The 20,918-nt window shown below is 44.4% G+C and overlaps 1 protein-coding gene across 2 annotated transcripts in view; it reads left to right on the top strand.

Moving 5' to 3' along the window:
• Positions 1-20,918, top strand: part of sptlc1 (serine palmitoyltransferase, long chain base subunit 1) — a 68,009-nt gene that overhangs the window by 30,427 nt on the left and 16,664 nt on the right. For both annotated transcript variants that reach the window (XR_013771665.1, XM_079257190.1), the window contains exons 6-8: positions 3,041-3,173; positions 3,269-3,398; positions 3,478-3,567. Coding sequence is in view for 1 of the 2 variants with exons in the window: in XM_079257190.1 (XP_079113316.1) it covers positions 3,041-3,173; positions 3,269-3,398; positions 3,478-3,567 (353 nt within the window). In the remaining variant the exon portion in view is untranslated. The remainder of the gene's footprint in view (positions 1-3,040; positions 3,174-3,268; positions 3,399-3,477; positions 3,568-20,918) is intronic.

Below are 20,918 nucleotides of genomic sequence, written 5' to 3'. Positions count from 1 at the left end.
TTCAATAAGCTCTAACTCCAGAACACTTCAATAAGCTCTAACTCCAGAACACTTCAACAAGCTCTAACTCCAGAACACTTCAACAAGCTCTAACTCCAGAACACTTCAACAAGCTCTAACTCCAGAACACTTCAATAAGCTCTAACTCCAGAACACTTCAATAAGCTCTAACTCCAGAACACTTCAATAAGCTCTAACTCCAGAACACTTCAATAAGCTCTAACCCCAGAACACTTCAACAAGCTCTAACTCCAGAACACTTCAATAAGCTCTAACTCCAGAACACTTCAACAAGCTCTAACTCCAGAACACTTCAACAAGCTCTAACTCCAGAACACTTCAACAAGCTCTAACTCCAGAACACTTCAACAAGCTCTAACTCCAGAACACTTCAACAAGCTCTAACTCCAGAACACTTCAATAAGCTCTAACTCCAGAACACTTCAATAAGCTCTAACTCCAGAACACTTCAATAAGCTCTAACTCCAGAACACTTCAATAAGCTCTAACTCCAGAACACTTCAATAAGCTCTAACTCCAGAACACTTCAATAAGCTCTAACTCCAGAACACTTCAACAAGCTCTAACTCCAGAACACTTCAACAAGCTCTAACTCCAGAACACTTCAATAAGCTCTAACTCCAGAACACTTCAATAAGCTCTAACTCCAGAACACTTCAATAAGCTCTAACTCCAGAACACTTCAATAAGCTCTAACTCCAGAACACTTCAATAAGCTCTAACTCCAGAACACTTCAACATACAGTCATCAATCAGACTCTAATGAAAGGTGGCATCAAGAGGAATCATGCTGTATATTCATATTTACTATCAGTATTATTGAAATTCACCAGGTGATGCATAAACACACTAAAAGCTTATTTTTTCTATTGTGCATTATAATAAAAGAGTCAAAATTACGGTCATCATGTTTATATATGTAAACAATATAATGCCATGTTATGTAATAAAATGTAATAATAAAAACACCAGAACACAATAGAATTAACATATTTACATTAGTTTTGAACTATTGTCTGATAAAGAGTGTTTGTAAAAGTAAAGTAAAAAGCAGGAGAGCAGAATATGTAGCTGTTAAGATGAGCAGGGGTCCTGGTGGTCTGAAGGGCAGGAATGTAGTCTTCCTCTGGAAGGAGCTGGTCCTTCTTCATCTGAAGAGCTGCTGGGTTTCCATCACAATCACATGACAGACTAATAAAGACAAACAAGAAGTTTTTATCCCACATTAGTCCTGCGACTGTAATAAGTGTATGTTCTAACAGACACGCATCGCTGCACGCATGCACACACAGAGTATGGAAGCGGTCCACACACACGCAGATAAATCAGCAGCAGCTTATTTTCTTTCTATCATTTTCTATTTATGAACAAATGTTTACAACTGGAGGGAAATAGAGGTGTTGAACCGCTGCGTCTCTTTCATCGCTGCTCTTTTTGCTTCACGCACACTCGGACTGAACGACACCCGCATGAACGGTTCCCCCGGTCCGGGGTCTGACGTTTTAGAGCCGAGACCCCAAGTTTTCTAACAAACCAGGTCCCACGTCTTTAGCAGACCCAACAGAACCACTGGAGATACGGCAACAGTAAGAAACAACGGGAAGAAAACAACGCGGACGCCCCCACCCCTCCTCTCCCATCCCTCCTCCCCCCATCCCTCCTCTCCCATCCCTCCTCCCCCCACCCCTCCTCCCCCCACCCCACCTCCCCCCATCCCACCTCCCCCCATCCCACCTCCCCCCACCCCTCCTCCCCCCACCCCTCCTCCCCACACCCCTCCTCTCCCATCCCTCCTCCCCCCACCCCTCCTCCCCCCATTCCTCCTCCCCCCATCCCTCCTCCCCCCATCCCTCCTCCCCCCACCCCTGATAAAGTACTGATTTTTCCTATCAAGACTTTTGTCTGAAACACATCAGCAGATGAGTGGAAGTAAAACTGAGTGGTTGTGTTGCTGCCATCTGCAGAAGTGATGGGAAGTGTCACAGAAGAGTTGTTTCCTCCAAGAAAAACCCCATGTTGCAGTGAATGAGAATCTGCAGGTGGCTCTGTAACTCGTTTGTTTTCGTACTGTCACATTGTGATATTACGACACACAACGTACTGATCTCTCTTTATGAACCCTTTTTATAATAATGACCAGAAGAGTGTATCTACCTTGTATTTCTAAAGTTTCTTCTTAAATCAGGCGAGATGCTTTGCATTAAAACAGTTTTGGAGAAGCTGAAAAAACAAAATTATTAGAGATGGCCAGAGTTTATTTTAACCAGCGCAAAAAGCCTCTAAAGCATCTTCAGTTGCAGTGCTTGTCAGCTAAACCAGCTTGCCTTCAAGGCTTTGGATGGAGGTGTCCAACAGGTCTCAGTGGGAATGTCTGAAACTTACGACTTTCTTCCTTTTTCTGAAAAGTATTTCCATCCATCTTCTGGAACAAGCGGTTAGCTTGTTCCCATTAAGGGCCGTGGGGAAGCTGCGATTTGAAAAATCAGACCCTGTCCTTGACGGAGCGAGCAGATGAACGACATGTTTGCTGGGAATAGAAGAGCCAACAGCTGTTTTCTCATTTGTGAACACTCACATCCTCTTCGTTGGCTGGTTTATCAGGAGAGGAAAAGTATATATGTTTGCAAGTATTATGTACGTTTAGTAGTGAGAAGAAACACAAAGCTTCATTGTTGAGCAACCCATTGAGTTGATTTATGAAATATAAAAAAACTCTTAATATCCAAAACTAGTAAAAGGGTGTTGACCTTGGGAAGTTCTTCTGGAAATTTTTTGTTTTTTTATATTAAGAACATCTAATTTCTTTACTGCAATTCCACCCCCTCCTTTCTTTCTTTTTTTTTTTTTTTTTTTTTTTTTAGGGGGCTGGGGGTGGATGCTTGGTTTTCTTCATGAACTTACACTGAGTTGCTGCCATGTGACATATTTGTAATGACAGGGCTTTAACTGGTAGATCTGGTAAATATTTGACTCGTTTGGTTCTTCTGGGTTCTGGATTCACACCTTGCTTCTGCCTCAGATGTCCATCTGGAGCTGGAGAACCGTCTGGCTAAATTCATGGGAACTGAAGAGGCAATCATTTATTCTTACGGCTTTGCCACCATCGCCAGTGCCATCCCAGCCTACTCCAAGAGGGGTGACATCATCTTTGTGTGAGTTCTGGATGTCTCCAGACCTGCAGATGTTTCCGAGCAGATGGTTTCCTCTGTGCTGCTTTCATCTTCTTGTTGCTGTGATTTGTGTTCAGGGATGAAGCTGCCTGCTTCTCTGTGCAGAAGGGTCTTCAGGCATCTCGCAGCTTCATCAAATACTTCAAACACAATGACATGGAGGACCTGGAGAGGCTGCTGAAGGAGCAGGAGCTGGAGGACCTGAAGGCTAGAATGGATTTATGACTGATGTCTGAATGTTCTTGATCTCATTTTGAAACTCCTCCATGCTTTCTTTTCCTCGCAGAATCCACGGAAAGCTCGAGTAACACGGAAGTTTATTGTTGTGGAGGGTCTGTACATCAACACAGCAGACATCTGTCCTCTTCCTGAGTTGGTAAATTCGACATTGATGGTGTCACATTTTATCATCTGGTGGAAAATCTGATCTGTCTGAATGTAGAAGCAGCTGCTGTGATGATGCAGGATGTGGTCCAGCATGGTGGAAGGTCTTCCCTGAAAGAGACGTTGTCTGGATGGGAGCAGATGTTCCAGCATTGATGGAGCTTCCCAGATGTGGAAGCTGCCCACGCCATCGGCACTAATGCAACCCCATCCCATCAGAGATGCAGGCTGATAACAAGCTGGATGCTCCCTCTCCTCTTTAGTCTGCAGGACACGCCGTCCATGCTGTCCACAAACTATTCCACATCTTGTAATTGTCTGCAATTATAGACTGTAGATTGTGGATTTCCAAAACCTAAAAAAACAATCTGCAAAATTTTAATGTCCAATTTGTCTTAGATTGGTGAAGCTCTGTCCATCTTTTATTGAGGGACTGCCTCTTTGAAATCTCTTTTTATACCTGGGCATGTTACTGACCTGTTCCCAGTTAAACCAGTCATGTTACCGACCTGTTCCCAGTTAAACCAGTCATGTTACTGACCTGTTCCCAGTTAAACCAGTCATGTTACTGATCTGTTCCCAGTTAAACCAGTCTTGTTACTGACCTGTTCCCAGTTAAACCAGTCATGTTACTGATCTGTTCCCAATGAAACCAGTCATGTTACTGACCTGTTCCCAGTTAAACCAGTCATGTTACTGACCTGTTCCCAGTTAAACCAGTCACGTTACTGACCTGTTCCCAGTTAAACCAGTCACGTTACTGACCTGTTCCCAGTTAAACCAGTCATGTTACCGACCTGTTCCCAGTTAAACCAGTCACGTTACTGACCTGTTCCCAGTTAAACCAGTCATGTTACCGACCTGTTCCCAGTTAAACCAGTCATGTTACTGATCTGTTCCCAATGAAACCAGTCATGTTACTGACCTGTTCCCAGTTAAACCAGTCATGTTACCGATCTGTTCCCAGTGAAACCAGTCATGTTACCGACCTGTTCCCAGTTAAACCAGTCATGTTACCGACCTGTTCCCAGTTAAACCAGTCATGTTACTGACCTGTTCCCAGTGAAACCAGTCATGTTACCGACCTGTTCCCAGTGAAACCAGTCATGTTACTGACCTGTTCCCAGTTAAACCAGTCATGTTACTGACCTGTTCCCAGTTAAACCAGTCATGTTACCGACCTGTTCCCAGTGAAACCAGTCATGTTACTGACCTGTTCCCAGTTAAACCAGTCATGTTACTGACCTGTTCCCAGTTAAACCCGTCATGTTACTGACCTGTTCCCAGTTAAACCAGTCACGTTACTGACCTGTTCCCAGTGAAACCAGTCATGTTACCGACCTGTTCCCAGTTAAACCAGTCATGTTACTGACCTGTTCCCAGTTAAACCAGTCATGTTACTGATCTGTTCCCAATGAAACCAGTCATGTTACTGACCTGTTCCCAGTTAAACCAGTCATGTTACTGACCTGTTCCCAGTTAAACCAGTCATGTTACTGACCTGTTCCCAGTGAAACCAGTCATGTTACCGATCTGTTCCCAGTGAAACCAGTCATGTTACCGACCTGTTCCCAGTTAAACCAGTCATGTTACTGACCTGTTCCCAGTTAAACCAGTCATGTTACTGACCTGTTCCCAGTGAAACCAGTCATGTTACCGACCTGTTCCCAGTGAAACCAGTCATGTTACTGACCTGTTCCCAGTGAAACCAGTCATGTTACTGACCTGTTCCCAGTGAAACCAGTCATGTTACTGACCTGTTCCCAGTTAAACCAGTCATGTTACCGACCTGTTCCCAGTGAAACCAGTCATGTTACTGACCTGTTCCCAGTGAAACCAGTCATGTTACTGACCTGTTCCCAGTGAAACCAGTCATGTTACTGACCTGTTCCCAGTTAAACCAGTCATGTTACTGACCTGTTCCCAGTTAAACCCGTCATGTTACTGACCTGTTCCCAGTTAAACCAGTCATGTTACTGACTTGTTCCCAGTTAAACCATTCATGTTACTGACCTGTTCCCAGTTAAACCAGTCATGTTACCGACCTGTTCCCAGTTAAACCAGTCATGTTACCGACCTGTTCCCAGTTAAAACAGTCATGTTACTGACCTGTTCCCAGTTAAACCAGTCATGTTACTGACCTGTTCCCAGTTAAACCAGTCATGTTACTGATCTGTTCCCAGTTAAACCAGTCATGTTACTGATCTGTTCCCAATGAAACCAGTTATGTTACTGATCTGTTCCCAATGAAACCAGTCATGTTACTGACCTGTTCCCAGTTAAACCAGTCACGTTACTGACCTGTTCCCAATGAAACCAGTCATGTTACTGACCTGTTCCCAGTGAAACCAGTCATGTTACTGGTCTGTTCCCAATGAAACCAGTCATGTTACTGACCTGTTCCCAGTTAAACCAGTCATGTTACTGATCTGTTCCCAATGAAACCAGTCATGTTACTGACCTGTTCCCAGTTAAACCAGTCATGTTACTGACCTGTTCCCAGTGAAACCAGTCATGTTACTGATCTGTTCCCAATGAAACCAGTCATGTTACCGACCTGTTCCCAGTTAAACCAGTCATGTTACTGATCTGTTCCCAATGAAACCAGTCATGTTACTGACCTGTTCCCAGTTAAACCAGTCATGTTACTGATCTGTTCCCAATGAAACCAGTCATGTTACTGACCTGTTCCCAGTTAAACCAGTCATGTTACTGACCTGTTCCCAGTTAAACCAGTCACGTTACTGACCTGTTCCCAATGAAACCAGTCATGTTACTGACCTGTTCCCAATGAAACCAGTCATGTTACTGACCTGTTCCCAGTTAAACCAGTCATGTTACTGACCTGTTCCCAGTTAAACCAGTCACGTTACTGACCTGTTCCCAGTTAAACCAGTCATGTTACCGACCTGTTCCCAGTGAAACCAGTCACGTTACTGACCTGTTCCCAGTTAAACCAGTCATGTTACCGACCTGTTCCCAGTGAAACCAGTCATGTTACTGATCTGTTCCCAATGAAACCAGTCATGTTACTGACCTGTTCCCAGTTAAACCAGTCATGTTACCGACCTGTTCCCAGTGAAACCCGTCATGTTACTGACCTGTTCCCAGTTAAACCAGTCATGTTACTGACCTGTTCCCAGTTAAACCAGTCATGTTACTGACCTGTTCCCAGTTAAACCCGTCATGTTACTGACCTGTTCCCAGTTAAACCAGTCATGTTACCGACCTGTTCCCAGTGAAACCAGTCATGTTACTGACCTGTTCCCAGTTAAACCAGTCATGTTACTGACCTGTTCCCAGTTAAACCAGTCATGTTACCGACCTGTTCCCAGTTAAAACAGTCATGTTACTGACCTGTTCCCAGTTAAACCAGTCATGTTACTGACCTGTTCCCAGTTAAACCAGTCATGTTACTGATCTGTTCCCAGTTAAACCAGTCATGTTACTGATCTGTTCCCAATGAAACCAGTCATGTTACTGATCTGTTCCCAATGAAACCAGTCATGTTACTGATCTGTTCCCAATGAAACCAGTCATGTTACTGATCTGTTCCCAATGAAACCAGTCATGTTACTGACCTGTTCCCAGTTAAACCAGTCACGTTACTGACCTGTTCCCAATGAAACCAGTCATGTTACCGACCTGTTCCCAGTTAAACCAGTCATGTTACTGATCTGTTCCCAATGAAACCAGTCATGTTACTGACCTGTTCCCAGTTAAACCAGTCATGTTACTGATCTGTTCCCAATGAAACCAGTCATGTTACTGACCTGTTCCCAGTTAAACCAGTCATGTTACTGACCTGTTCCCAGTGAAACCAGTCATGTTACTGACCTGTTCCCAGTGAAACCAGTCACGTTACTGACCTGTTCCCAGTTAAACCAGTCATGTTACTGACCTGTTCCCAGTTAAACCAGTCATGTTACTGACCTGTTCCCAGTTAAACCAGTCATGTTACTGATCTGTTCCCAATGAAACCAGTCATGTTACTGACCTGTTCCCAGTTAAACCAGTCATGTTACTGATCTGTTCCCATTGAAACCAGTCATGTTACTGACCTGTTCCCAGTGAAACCAGTCATGTTACTGACCTGTTCCCAGTGAAACCAGTCATGTTACTGATCTGTTCCCAATGAAACCAGTCATGTTACCGACCTGTTCCCAGTTAAACCAGTCATGTTACTGATCTGTTCCCAATGAAACCAGTCATGTTACTGACCTGTTCCCAGTTAAACCAGTCATGTTACCGACCTGTTCCCAGTTAAACCAGTCACGTTACTGACCTGTTCCCAGTTAAACCAGTCATGTTACTGATCTGTTCCCAATGAAACCAGTCATGTTACTGACCTGTTCCCAGTTAAACCAGTCATGTTACTGACCTGTTCCCAGTGAAACCAGTCATGTTACTGACCTCTTCCCAGTTAAACCAGTCATGTTACCGACCTGTTCCCAGTTAAACCAGTCATGTTACCGACCTGTTCCCAGTTAAACCAGTCATGTTACCGACCTGTTCCCAGTTAAACCAGTCATGTTACCGACCTGTTCCCAGTTAAACCAGTCATGTTACTGATCTGTTCCCAATGAAACCAGTCATGTTACTGACCTGTTCCCAGTTAAACCAGTCATGTTACCGACCTGTTCCCAGTGAAACCAGTCATGTTACTGACCTGTTCCCAGTTAAACCAGTCATGTTACTGACCTGTTCCCAGTTAAACCAGTCATGTTACTGACCTGTTCCCAGTAAAACCAGTCATGTTACCTACCTGTTCCCAGTGAAACCAGTCATGTTACTGACCTGTTCCCAGTTAAACCAGTCATGTTACTGACCTGTTCCCAGTTAAACCAGTCATGTTACCGACCTGTTCCCAGTGAAACCAGTCATGTTACTGACCTGTTCCCAGTTAAACCCGTCCTGTTACCGACCTGTTCCCAGTTAAACCAGTCATGTTACTGACCTGTTCCCAGTTAAACCAGTCATGTTACTGACCTGTTCCCAGTGAAACCAGTCATGTTACCGACCTGTTCCCAGTTAAACCATTCATGTAACTGACCTGTTCCCAGTTAAACCATTCATGTTACTGATCTGTTCCCAATGAAACCAGTCATGTTACTGATCTGTTCCCAATGAAACCAGTCATGTTACTGACCTGTTCCCAGTTAAACCAGTCATGTTACCGACCTGTTCCCAGTTAAACCAGTCTTGTTACTGACCTGTTCCCAGTTAAACCAGTCATGTTACTGATCTGTTCCCAATGAAACCAGTCATGTTACTGACCTGTTCCCAGTTAAACCAGTCATGTTACTGACCTGTTCCCAGTTAAACCAGTCATGTTACTGACCTGTTCCCAGTTAAACCAGTCACGTTACTGACCTGTTCCCAGTTAAACCAGTCATGTTACCGACCTGTTCCCAGTTAAACCAGTCACGTTACTGACCTGTTCCCAGTTAAACCAGTCATGTTACCGACCTGTTCCCAGTTAAACCAGTCATGTTACTGATCTGTTCCCAATGAAACCAGTCATGTTACTGACCTGTTCCCAGTTAAACCAGTCATGTTACTGACCTGTTCCCAGTTAAACCAGTCATGTTACTGACCTGTTCCCAGTTAAACCAGTCATGTTACTGACCTGTTCCCAGTGAAACCAGTCATGTTACCGATCTGTTCCCAGTGAAACCAGTCCTGTTACCGACCTGTTCCCAGTTAAACCAGTCATGTTACTGACCTGTTCCCAGTGAAACCAGTCATGTTACCGATCTGTTCCCAGTGAAACCAGTCATGTTACCGACCTGTTCCCAGTTAAACCAGTCATGTTACTGACCTGTTCCCAGTTAAACCAGTCATGTTACTGACCTGTTCCCAGTGAAACCAGTCATGTTACCGACCTGTTCCCAGTGAAACCAGTCATGTTACTGACCTGTTCCCAGTTAAACCAGTCATGTTACTGACCTGTTCCCAGTGAAACCAGTCATGTTACCGACCTGTTCCCAGTGAAACCAGTCATGTTACTGACCTGTTCCCAGTTAAACCAGTCATGTTACTGACCTGTTCCCAGTTAAACCCGTCATGTTACTGACCTGTTCCCAGTTAAACCAGTCACGTTACTGACCTGTTCCCAGTGAAACCAGTCATGTTACCGACCTGTTCCCAGTTAAACCAGTCATGTTACTGACCTGTTCCCAGTTAAACCAGTCATGTTACTGACCTGTTCCCAGTTAAACCAGTCATGTTACTGACCTGTTCCCAGTGAAACCAGTCATGTTACCGATCTGTTCCCAGTGAAACCAGTCATGTTACCGACCTGTTCCCAGTTAAACCAGTCATGTTACTGACCTGTTCCCAGTTAAACCAGTCATGTTACTGACCTGTTCCCAGTGAAACCAGTCATGTTACCGACCTGTTCCCAGTGAAACCAGTCATGTTACTGACCTGTTCCCAGTTAAACCAGTCATGTTACTGACCTGTTCCCAGTGAAACCAGTCATGTTACCGACCTGTTCCCAGTGAAACCAGTCATGTTACTGACCTGTTCCCAGTTAAACCAGTCATGTTACTGACCTGTTCCCAGTTAAACCCGTCATGTTACTGACCTGTTCCCAGTTAAACCAGTCACGTTACTGACCTGTTCCCAGTGAAACCAGTCATGTTACCGACCTGTTCCCAGTTAAACCAGTCATGTTACTGATCTGTTCCCAATGAAACCAGTCATGTTACTGACCTGTTCCCAGTTAAACCAGTCATGTTACTGATCTGTTCCCATTGAAACCAGTCATGTTACTGACCTGTTCCCAGTGAAACCAGTCATGTTACTGACCTGTTCCCAGTGAAACCAGTCATGTTACTGATCTGTTCCCAATGAAACCAGTCATGTTACCGACCTGTTCCCAGTTAAACCAGTCATGTTACTGATCTGTTCCCAATGAAACCAGTCATGTTACTGACCTGTTCCCAGTTAAACCAGTCATGTTACCGACCTGTTCCCAGTTAAACCAGTCACGTTACTGACCTGTTCCCAGTTAAACCAGTCATGTTACTGATCTGTTCCCAATGAAACCAGTCATGTTACTGACCTGTTCCCAGTTAAACCAGTCATGTTACTGACCTGTTCCCAGTGAAACCAGTCATGTTACTGACCTCTTCCCAGTTAAACCAGTCATGTTACCGACCTGTTCCCAGTTAAACCAGTCATGTTACCGACCTGTTCCCAGTTAAACCAGTCATGTTACCGACCTGTTCCCAGTTAAACCAGTCATGTTACCGACCTGTTCCCAGTTAAACCAGTCATGTTACTGATCTGTTCCCAATGAAACCAGTCATGTTACTGACCTGTTCCCAGTTAAACCAGTCATGTTACCGACCTGTTCCCAGTGAAACCAGTCATGTTACTGACCTGTTCCCAGTTAAACCAGTCATGTTACTGACCTGTTCCCAGTTAAACCAGTCATGTTACTGACCTGTTCCCAGTAAAACCAGTCATGTTACCTACCTGTTCCCAGTGAAACCAGTCATGTTACTGACCTGTTCCCAGTTAAACCAGTCATGTTACTGACCTGTTCCCAGTTAAACCAGTCATGTTACCGACCTGTTCCCAGTGAAACCAGTCATGTTACTGACCTGTTCCCAGTTAAACCCGTCCTGTTACCGACCTGTTCCCAGTTAAACCAGTCATGTTACTGACCTGTTCCCAGTTAAACCAGTCATGTTACTGACCTGTTCCCAGTGAAACCAGTCATGTTACCGACCTGTTCCCAGTTAAACCATTCATGTAACTGACCTGTTCCCAGTTAAACCATTCATGTTACTGATCTGTTCCCAATGAAACCAGTCATGTTACTGATCTGTTCCCAATGAAACCAGTCATGTTACTGACCTGTTCCCAGTTAAACCAGTCATGTTACCGACCTGTTCCCAGTTAAACCAGTCTTGTTACTGACCTGTTCCCAGTTAAACCAGTCATGTTACTGATCTGTTCCCAATGAAACCAGTCATGTTACTGACCTGTTCCCAGTTAAACCAGTCATGTTACTGACCTGTTCCCAGTTAAACCAGTCATGTTACTGACCTGTTCCCAGTTAAACCAGTCACGTTACTGACCTGTTCCCAGTTAAACCAGTCATGTTACCGACCTGTTCCCAGTTAAACCAGTCACGTTACTGACCTGTTCCCAGTTAAACCAGTCATGTTACCGACCTGTTCCCAGTTAAACCAGTCATGTTACTGATCTGTTCCCAATGAAACCAGTCATGTTACTGACCTGTTCCCAGTTAAACCAGTCATGTTACTGACCTGTTCCCAGTTAAACCAGTCATGTTACTGACCTGTTCCCAGTGAAACCAGTCATGTTACCGATCTGTTCCCAGTGAAACCAGTCATGTTACCGACCTGTTCCCAGTTAAACCAGTCATGTTACTGACCTGTTCCCAGTTAAACCAGTCATGTTACTGACCTGTTCCCAGTGAAACCAGTCATGTTACCGACCTGTTCCCAGTGAAACCAGTCATGTTACTGACCTGTTCCCAGTTAAACCAGTCATGTTACTGACCTGTTCCCAGTGAAACCAGTCATGTTACCGACCTGTTCCCAGTGAAACCAGTCATGTTACTGACCTGTTCCCAGTTAAACCAGTCATGTTACTGACCTGTTCCCAGTTAAACCCGTCATGTTACTGACCTGTTCCCAGTTAAACCAGTCACGTTACTGACCTGTTCCCAGTGAAACCAGTCATGTTACCGACCTGTTCCCAGTTAAACCAGTCATGTTACTGACCTGTTCCCAGTTAAACCAGTCATGTTACTGATCTGTTCCCAATGAAACCAGTCATGTTACTGACCTGTTCCCAGTTAAACCAGTCATGTTACTGACCTGTTCCCAGTTAAACCAGTCATGTTACTGACCTGTTCCCAGTGAAACCAGTCATGTTACCGATCTGTTCCCAGTTAAACCAGTCATGTTACCGACCTGTTCCCAGTTAAACCAGTCATGTTACTGACCTGTTCCCAGTGAAACCAGTCATGTTACTGACCTGTTCCCAGTGAAACCAGTCATGTTACCGACCTGTTCCCAGTGAAACCAGTCATGTTACTGACCTGTTCCCAGTTAAACCAGTCATGTTACTGACCTGTTCCCAGTTAAACCAGTCATGTTACCGACCTGTTCCCAGTGAAACCAGTCATGTTACTGACCTGTTCCCAGTGAAACCAGTCATGTTACTGACCTGTTCCCAGTTAAACCCGTCATGTTACTGACCTGTTCCCAGTTAAACCAGTCATGTTACTGACCTGTTCCCAGTTAAACCCGTCATGTTACCGACCTGTTCCCAGTTAAACCAGTCATGTTACTGACCTGTTCCCAGTTAAACCATTCATGTTACTGACCTGTTCCCAGTTAAACCAGTCATGTTACCGACCTGTTCCCAGTTAAACCAGTCATGTTACCGACCTGTTCCCAGTTAAAACAGTCATGTTACTGACCTGTTCCCAGTTAAACCAGTCATGTTACTGACCTGTTCCCAGTTAAACCAGTCATGTTACTGATCTGTTCCCAGTTAAACCAGTCATGTTACTGATCTGTTCCCAATGAAACCAGTTATGTTACTGATCTGTTCCCAATGAAACCAGTCATGTTACTGACCTGTTCCCAGTTAAGCCAGTCACGTTACTGACCTGTTCCCAATGAAACCAGTCATGTTACTGACCTGTTCCCAGTGAAACCAGTCATGTTACTGATCTGTTCCCAATGAAACCAGTCATGTTACTGATCTGTTCCCAGTTAAACCAGTCATGTTACTGATCGGTTCCCAATGAAACCAGTCATGTTACTGACCTGTTCCCAGTTAAACCAGTCATGTTACTGACCTGTTCCCAGTGAAACCAGTCATGTTACTGATCTGTTCCCAATGAAACCAGTCATGTTACCGACCTGTTCCCAGTTAAACCAGTCATGTTACTGATCTGTTCCCAATGAAACCAGTCATGTTACTGACCTGTTCCCAGTTAAACCAGTCATGTTACTGACCTGTTCCCAATGAAACCAGTCATGTTACTGACCTGTTCCCAGTTAAACCAGTCATGTTACTGACCTGTTCCCAGTTAAACCAGTCACGTTACTGACCTGTTCCCAATGAAACCAGTCATGTTACTGACCTGTTCCCAATGAAACCAGTCATGTTACTGACCTGTTCCCAGTTAAACCAGTCATGTTACTGACCTGTTCCCAGTTAAACCAGTCACGTTACTGACCTGTTCCCAGTTAAACCAGTCATGTTACCGACCTGTTCCCAATTAAACCAGTCACGTTACTGACCTGTTCCCAGTTAAACCAGTCATGTTACCGACCTGTTCCCAGTGAAACCAGTCATGTTACTGATCTGTTCCCAATGAAACCAGTCATGTTACTGACCTGTTCCCAGTGAAACCAGTCATGTTACTGATCTGTTCCCAGTTAAACCAGTCATGTTACTGATCTGTTCCCAATGAAACCAGTCATGTTACTGACCTGTTCCCAGTTAAACCAGTCATGTTACCGACCTGTTCCCAGTTAAACCAGTCACGTTACTGACCTGTTCCCAGTTAAACCAGTCATGTTACTGATCTGTTCCCAATGAAACCAGTCATGTTACCGACCTGTTCCCAGTTAAACCAGTCATGTTACCGACCTGTTCCCAGTTAAACCAGTCATGTTACTGACCTGTTCCCAGTGAAACCAGTCATGTTACTGACCTGTTCCCAGTTAAACCAGTCATGTTACCGACCTGTTCCCAGTTAAACCATTCATGTTACTGACCTGTTCCCAGTTAAACCATTCATGTTACTGATCTGTTCCCAATGAAACCAGTCATGTTACTGATCTGTTCCCAATGAAACCAGTCATGTTACTGACCTGTTCCCAGTTAAACCAGTCATGTTACCGACCTGTTCCCAGTGAAACCAGTCATGTTACTGACCTGTTCCCAGTTAAACCAGTCATGTTACTGACCTGTTCCCAGTTAAACCAGTCATGTTACTGACCTGTTCCCAGTTAAACCAGTCATGTTACCGACCTGTTCCCAGTTAAACCAGTCATGTTACCGACCTGTTCCCAGTTAAACCAGTCATGTTACCGACCTGTTCCCAGTGAAACCAGTCATGTTACTGATCTGTTCCCAGTTAAACCAGTCACGTTACTGACCTGTTCCCAGTTAAACCAGTCATGTTACTGACCTGTTCCCAGTTAAACCAGTCATGTTACTGATCTGTTCCCAATGAAACCAGTCATGTTACTGATCTGTTCCCAATGAAACCAGTCATGTTACTGACCTGTTCCCAGTTAAACCAGTCATGTTACTGATCTGTTCCCATTGAAACCAGTCATGTTACTGACCTGTTCCCAGTTAAACCAGTCATGTTACTGACCTGTTCCCAGTGAAACCAGTCATGTTACTGATCTGTTCCCAATGAAACCAGTCATGTTACCGACCTGTTCCCAGTTAAACCAGTCATGTTACTGATCTGTTCCCAATGAAACCAGTCATGTTACTGACCTGTTCCCAGTTAAACCAGTCATGTTACCGACCTGTTCCCAGTTAAACCAGTCACGTTACTGACCTGTTCCCAGTTAAACCAGTCATGTTACTGATCTGTTCCCAATGAAACCAGTCATGTTACTGACCTGTTCCCAGTTAAACCAGTCATGTTACTGACCTGTTCCCAGTGAAACCAGTCATGTTACTGACCTGTTCCCAGTGAAACCAGTCATGTTACTGACCTGTTCCCAGTGAAACCAGTCATGTTACTGACCTGTTCCCAGTGAAACCAGTCATGTTACCGACCTGTTCCCAGTTAAACCATTCATGTTACTGACCTGTTCCCAGTTAAACCATTCATGTTACTGATCTGTTCCCAGTTAAACCATTCATGTTACTGATCTGTTCCCAATGAAACCAGTCATGTTACTGATCTGTTCCCAATGAAACCAGTCATGTTACTGACCTGTTCCCAGTTAAACCAGTCATGTTACCGACCTGTTCCCAGTGAAACCAGTCATGTTACTGACCTGTTCCCAGTTAAACCAGTCATGTTACTGACCTGTTCCCAGTTAAACCAGTCATGTTACTGACCTGTTCCCAGTTAAACCAGTCATGTTACTGACCTGTTCCCAGTGAAACCAGTCATGTTACCGACCTGTTCCCAGTTAAACCAGTCATGTTACCGACCTGTTCCCAGTTAAACCAGTCATGTTACCGACCTGTTCCCAGTTAAACCAGTCATGTTACCGACCTGTTCCCAGTTAAACCCGTCCTGTTACCGACCTGTTCCCAGTTAAACCAGTCATGTTACTGACCTGTTCCCAGTTAAACCAGTCATGTTACCGACCTGTTCCCAGTGAAACCAGTCATGTTACTGACCTGTTCCCAGTGAAACCAGTCACGTTACTGACCTGTTCCCAGTGAAACCAGTCATGTTACCGACCTGTTCCCAGTTAAACCATTCATGTTACTGACCTGTTCCCAGTTAAACCATTCATGTTACTGACCTGTTCCCAGTTAAACCAGTCATGTTACCGACCTGTTCCCAGTTAAACCAGTCATGTTACTGATCTGTTCCCAGTTAAACCAGTCATGTTACTGACCTGTTCCCAGTTAAACCAGTCATGTTACTGATCTGTTCCCAATGAAACCAGTCATGTTACTGACCTGTTCCCAGTTAAACCAGTCACGTTACTGACCTGTTCCCAGTTAAACCAGTCATGTTACTGACCTGTTCCCAGTTAAACCAGTCATGTTACTGACCTGTTCCCAGTTAAACCAGTCATGTTACTGACCTGTTCCCAGTGAAACCAGTCATGTTACCGACCTGTTCCCAGTTAAACCAGTCATGTTACTGACCTGTTCCCAGTTAAACCAGTCATGTTACTGACCTGTTCCCAGTGAAACCAGTCATGTTACCGACCTGTTCCCAGTTAAACCATTCATGTTACTGATCTGTTCCCAATGAAACCAGTCATGTTACTGATCTGTTCCCAATGAAACCAGTCATGTTACTGACCTGTTCCCAGTTAAACCAGTCATGTTACCGACCTGTTCCCAGTGAAACCAGTCATGTTACTGACCTGTTCCCAGTTAAACCAGTCATGTTACTGACCTGTTCCCAGTTAAACCAGTCATGTTACTGACCTGTTCCCAGTTAAACCAGTCATGTTACTGACCTGTTCCCAGTGAAACCAGTCATGTTACCGACCTGTTCCCAGTGAAACCAGTCATGTTACTGACCTGTTCCCAGTTAAACCAGTCATGTTACTGACCTGTTCCCAGTTAAACCAGTCATGTTACCGACCTGTTCCCAGTGAAACCAGTCATGTTACTGACCTGTTCCCAGTTAAACCAGTCATGTTACCGACCTGTTCCCAGTTAAACCAGTCATGTTACTGACCTGTTCCCAGTTAAACCAGTCATGTTACTGACCTGTTCCCAGTTAAACCAGTCATGTTACCGACCTGTTCCCAGTTAAACCAGTCATGTTACCGACCTGTTCCCAGTTAAACCAGTCATGTTACCGACCTGTTCCCAGTTAAACCAGTCATGTTACCGACCTGTTCCCAGTTAAACCCGTCCTGTTACCGACCTGTTCCCAGTTAAACCAGTCATGTTACTGACCTGTTCCCAGTTAAACCAGTCATGTTACCGACCTGTTCCCAGTGAAACCAGTCATGTTACTGACCTGTTCCCAGTTAAACCAGTCATGTTACTGACCTGTTCCCAGTTAAACCCGTCCTGTTACCGACCTGTTCCCAGTTAAACCAGTCATGTTACTGACCTGTTCCCAGTTAAACCAGTCACGTTACTGACCTGTTCCCAGTTAAACCAGTCATGTTACCGACCTGTTCCCAGTTAAACCATTCATGTTACTGACCTGTTCCCAGTTAAACCATTCATGTTACTGACCTGTTCCCATTTAAACCAGTCATGTTACCGACCTGTTCCCAGTTAAAACAGTCATGTTACTGATCTGTTCCCAGTTAAACCAGTCATGTTACTGACCTGTTCCCAGTTAAACCAGTCATGTTACTGACCTGTTCCCAGTTAAACCAGTCATGTTACTGACCTGTTCCCAGTTAAACCAGTCATGTTACTGATCTGTTCCCAATGAAACCAGTCATGTTACTGACCTGTTCCCAGTTAAACCAGTCACGTTACTGACCTGTTCCCAGTTAAACCAGTCATGTTACTGACCTGTTCCCAGTTAAACCAGTCATGTTACTGACCTGTTCCCAGTTAAACTAGTCATGTTACTGACCTGTTCCCAGTTAAACCAGTCATGTTACTGATCTGTTCCCAATGAAACCAGTCATGTTACTGACCTGTTACCAGTTAAACCAGTCATGTTACTGACCTGTTCCCAGTGAAACCAGTCATGTTACTGACCTGTTCCCAGTGAAACCAGTCATGTTACTGACCTGTTCCCAGTTAAACCCGTCATGTTACTGACCTGTTCCCAGTTAAACCCGTCATGTTACTGACCTGTTCCCAGTTAAACCCGTCATGTTACCGACCTGTTCCCAGTTAAACCAGTCATGTTACCGACCTGTTCCCACTTAAACCAGTCATGTTACTGACCTGTTCCCAGTTAAACCAGTCATGTTACTGACCTGTTCCCAGTTAAACCATTCATGTTACTGACCTGTTCCCAGTTAAACCAGTCATGTTACTGACCTGTTCCCAGTTAAACCAGTCATGTTACTGACCTGTTCCCAGTTAAACCAGTCATGTTACCGACCTGTTCCCAGTTAAAACAGTCATGTTACTGACCTGTTCCCAGTTAAACCAGTCATGTTACTGACCTGTTCCCAGTTAAACCAGTCATGTTACTGATCTGTTCCCAGTTAAACCAGTCATGTTACTGATCTGTTCCCAATGAAACCAGTCATGTTACTGATCTGTTCCCAATGAATCCAGTCATGTTACTGACCTGTTCCCAGTTAAACCAGTCACGTTACTGACCTGTTCCCAATGAAACCAGTCATGTTACCGACCTGTTCCCAGTTAAACCAGTCATGTTACTGATCTGTTCCCAATGAAACCAGTCATGTTACTGACCTGTTCCCAGTTAAACCAGTCATGTTACTGATCTGTTCCCAATGAAACCAGTCATGTTACTGACCTGTTCCCAGTTAAACCAGTCATGTTACTGACCTGTTCCCAGTGAAACCAGTCATGTTACTGATCTTTTTCCAGTTAAACCAGTCACGTTACTGACCTGTTCCCAGTTAAACCAGTCATATTAGTGACCTGTTCCCAGTTAAACCAGTCATGTTACTGATCTGTTCCCAATGAAACCAGTCATGTTACTGACCTGTTCCCAGTTAAACCAGTCATGTTACTGATCTGTTCCCAATGAAACCAGTCATGTTACTGACCTGTTCCCAGTTAAACCAGTCATGTTACTGACCTGTTCCCAGTGAAACCAGTCATGTTACTGATCTGTTCCCAATGAAACCAGTCATGTTACCGACCTGTTCCCAGTTAAACCAGTCATGTTACTGATCTGTTCCCAATTAAACCAGTCATGTTACTGACCTGTTCCCAATTAAACCAGTCATGTTACTGACCTGTTCCCAGTTAAACCAGTCATGTTACTGACCTGTTCCCAGTTAAACCAGTCATGTTACTGATCTGTTCCCAATGAAACCAGTCATGTTACCGACCTGTTCCCAGTTAAACCAGTCATGTTACTGACCTGTTCCCAGTTAAACCAGTCATGTTACTGACCTGTTCCCAGTTAAACCAGTCATGTTACCGACCTGTTCCCAGTTAAACCAGTCATGTTACCGACCTGTTCCCAGTTAAACCAGTCATGTTACCGACCTGTTCCCAGTTAAACCAGTCATGTTACCGACCTGTTCCCAGTTAAACCAGTCATGTTACTGATCTGTTCCCAATGAAACCAGTCATGTTACTGACCTGTTCCCAGTTAAACCAGTCATGTTACCGACCTGTTCCCAGTGAAACCAGTCATGTTACTGACCTGTTCCCAGTTAAACCAGTCATGTTACTGACCTGTTCCCAGTTAAACCAGTCATGTTACCGACCTGTTCCCAGTGAAACCAGTCATGTTACTGACCTGTTCCCAGTTAAACCAGTCATGTTACTGACCTGTTCCCAATGAAACCAGTCATGTTACCGACCTGTTCCCAGTGAAACCAGTCATGTTACTGACCTGTTCCCAGTGAAACCAGTCATGTTACTGACCTGTTCCCAGTTAAACCAGTCATGTTACTGACCTGTTCCCAGTGAAACCAGTCATGTTACTGACCTGTTCCCAGTGAAACCAGTCATGTTACTGACCTGTTCCCAGTTAAACCCGTCCTGTTACCGACCTGTTCCCAGTTAAACCAGTCATGTTACTGACCTGTTCCCAGTTAAACCATTCATGTTACTGACCTGTTCCCATTTAAACCATTCATGTTACTGACCTGTTCCCAGTTAAACCAGTCATGTTACCGACCTGTTCCCAGTTAAACCAGTCATGTTACTGACCTGTTCCCAGTTAAACCAGTCATGTTACTGACCTGTTCCCAGTTAAACCAGTCATGTTACTGACCTGTTCCCAGTTAAACCAGTCATGTTAGTGATCTGCTCCCAATGAAACCAGTCATGTTACTGACCTGTTCCCAGTTAAACCAGTCACGTTACTGACCTGTTCCCAGTTAAACCAGTCATGTTACTGACCTGTTCCCAGTTAAACCAGTCATGTTACTGACCTGTTCCCAGTTAAACCAGTCATGTTACTGACCTGTTCCCAGTTAAACCAGTCATGTTACTGACCTGTTCCCAGTTAAACCAGTCATGTTACTGACCTGTTCCCAGTGAAACCAGTCATGTTACTGACCTGTTCCCAGTGAAACCAGTCATGTTACTGATCTTTTTCCAGTTAAACCAGTCACGTTACTGACCTGTTCCCAGTTAAACCAGTCATGTTACTGACCTGTTCCCAGTTAAACCAGTCATGTTACTGATCTGTTCCCAATGAAACCAGTCATGTTACTGACCTGTTCCCAGTTAAACCAGTCATGTTACTGACCTGTTCCCAGTTAAACCAGTCATGTTACTGACCTGTTCCCAGTTAAACCAGTCATGTTACTGACCTGTTCCCAGTTAAACCAGTCATGTTACTGACCTGTTCCCAGTTAAACCAGTCATGTTACTGATCTGTTCCCAATGAAACCAGTCATGTTACTGACCTGTTCCCAGTTAAACCAGTCACGTTACTGACCTGTTCCCAGTTAAACCAGTCATGTTACTGACCTGTTCCCAGTTAAACCAGTCATGTTACTGACCTGTTCCCAGTTAAACCAGTCATGTTACTGACCT

The sequence above is a fragment of the Telmatherina bonti genome (genome assembly GCF_933228915.1).
Source record: "Telmatherina bonti genome assembly, chromosome: 17".
Taxonomy (NCBI): Eukaryota; Metazoa; Chordata; class Actinopteri; order Atheriniformes; family Telmatherinidae; genus Telmatherina; species Telmatherina bonti.
Note: the sequence above shows the minus strand (reverse complement) of the source record. Positions and strands in the feature narration are given on the sequence as shown.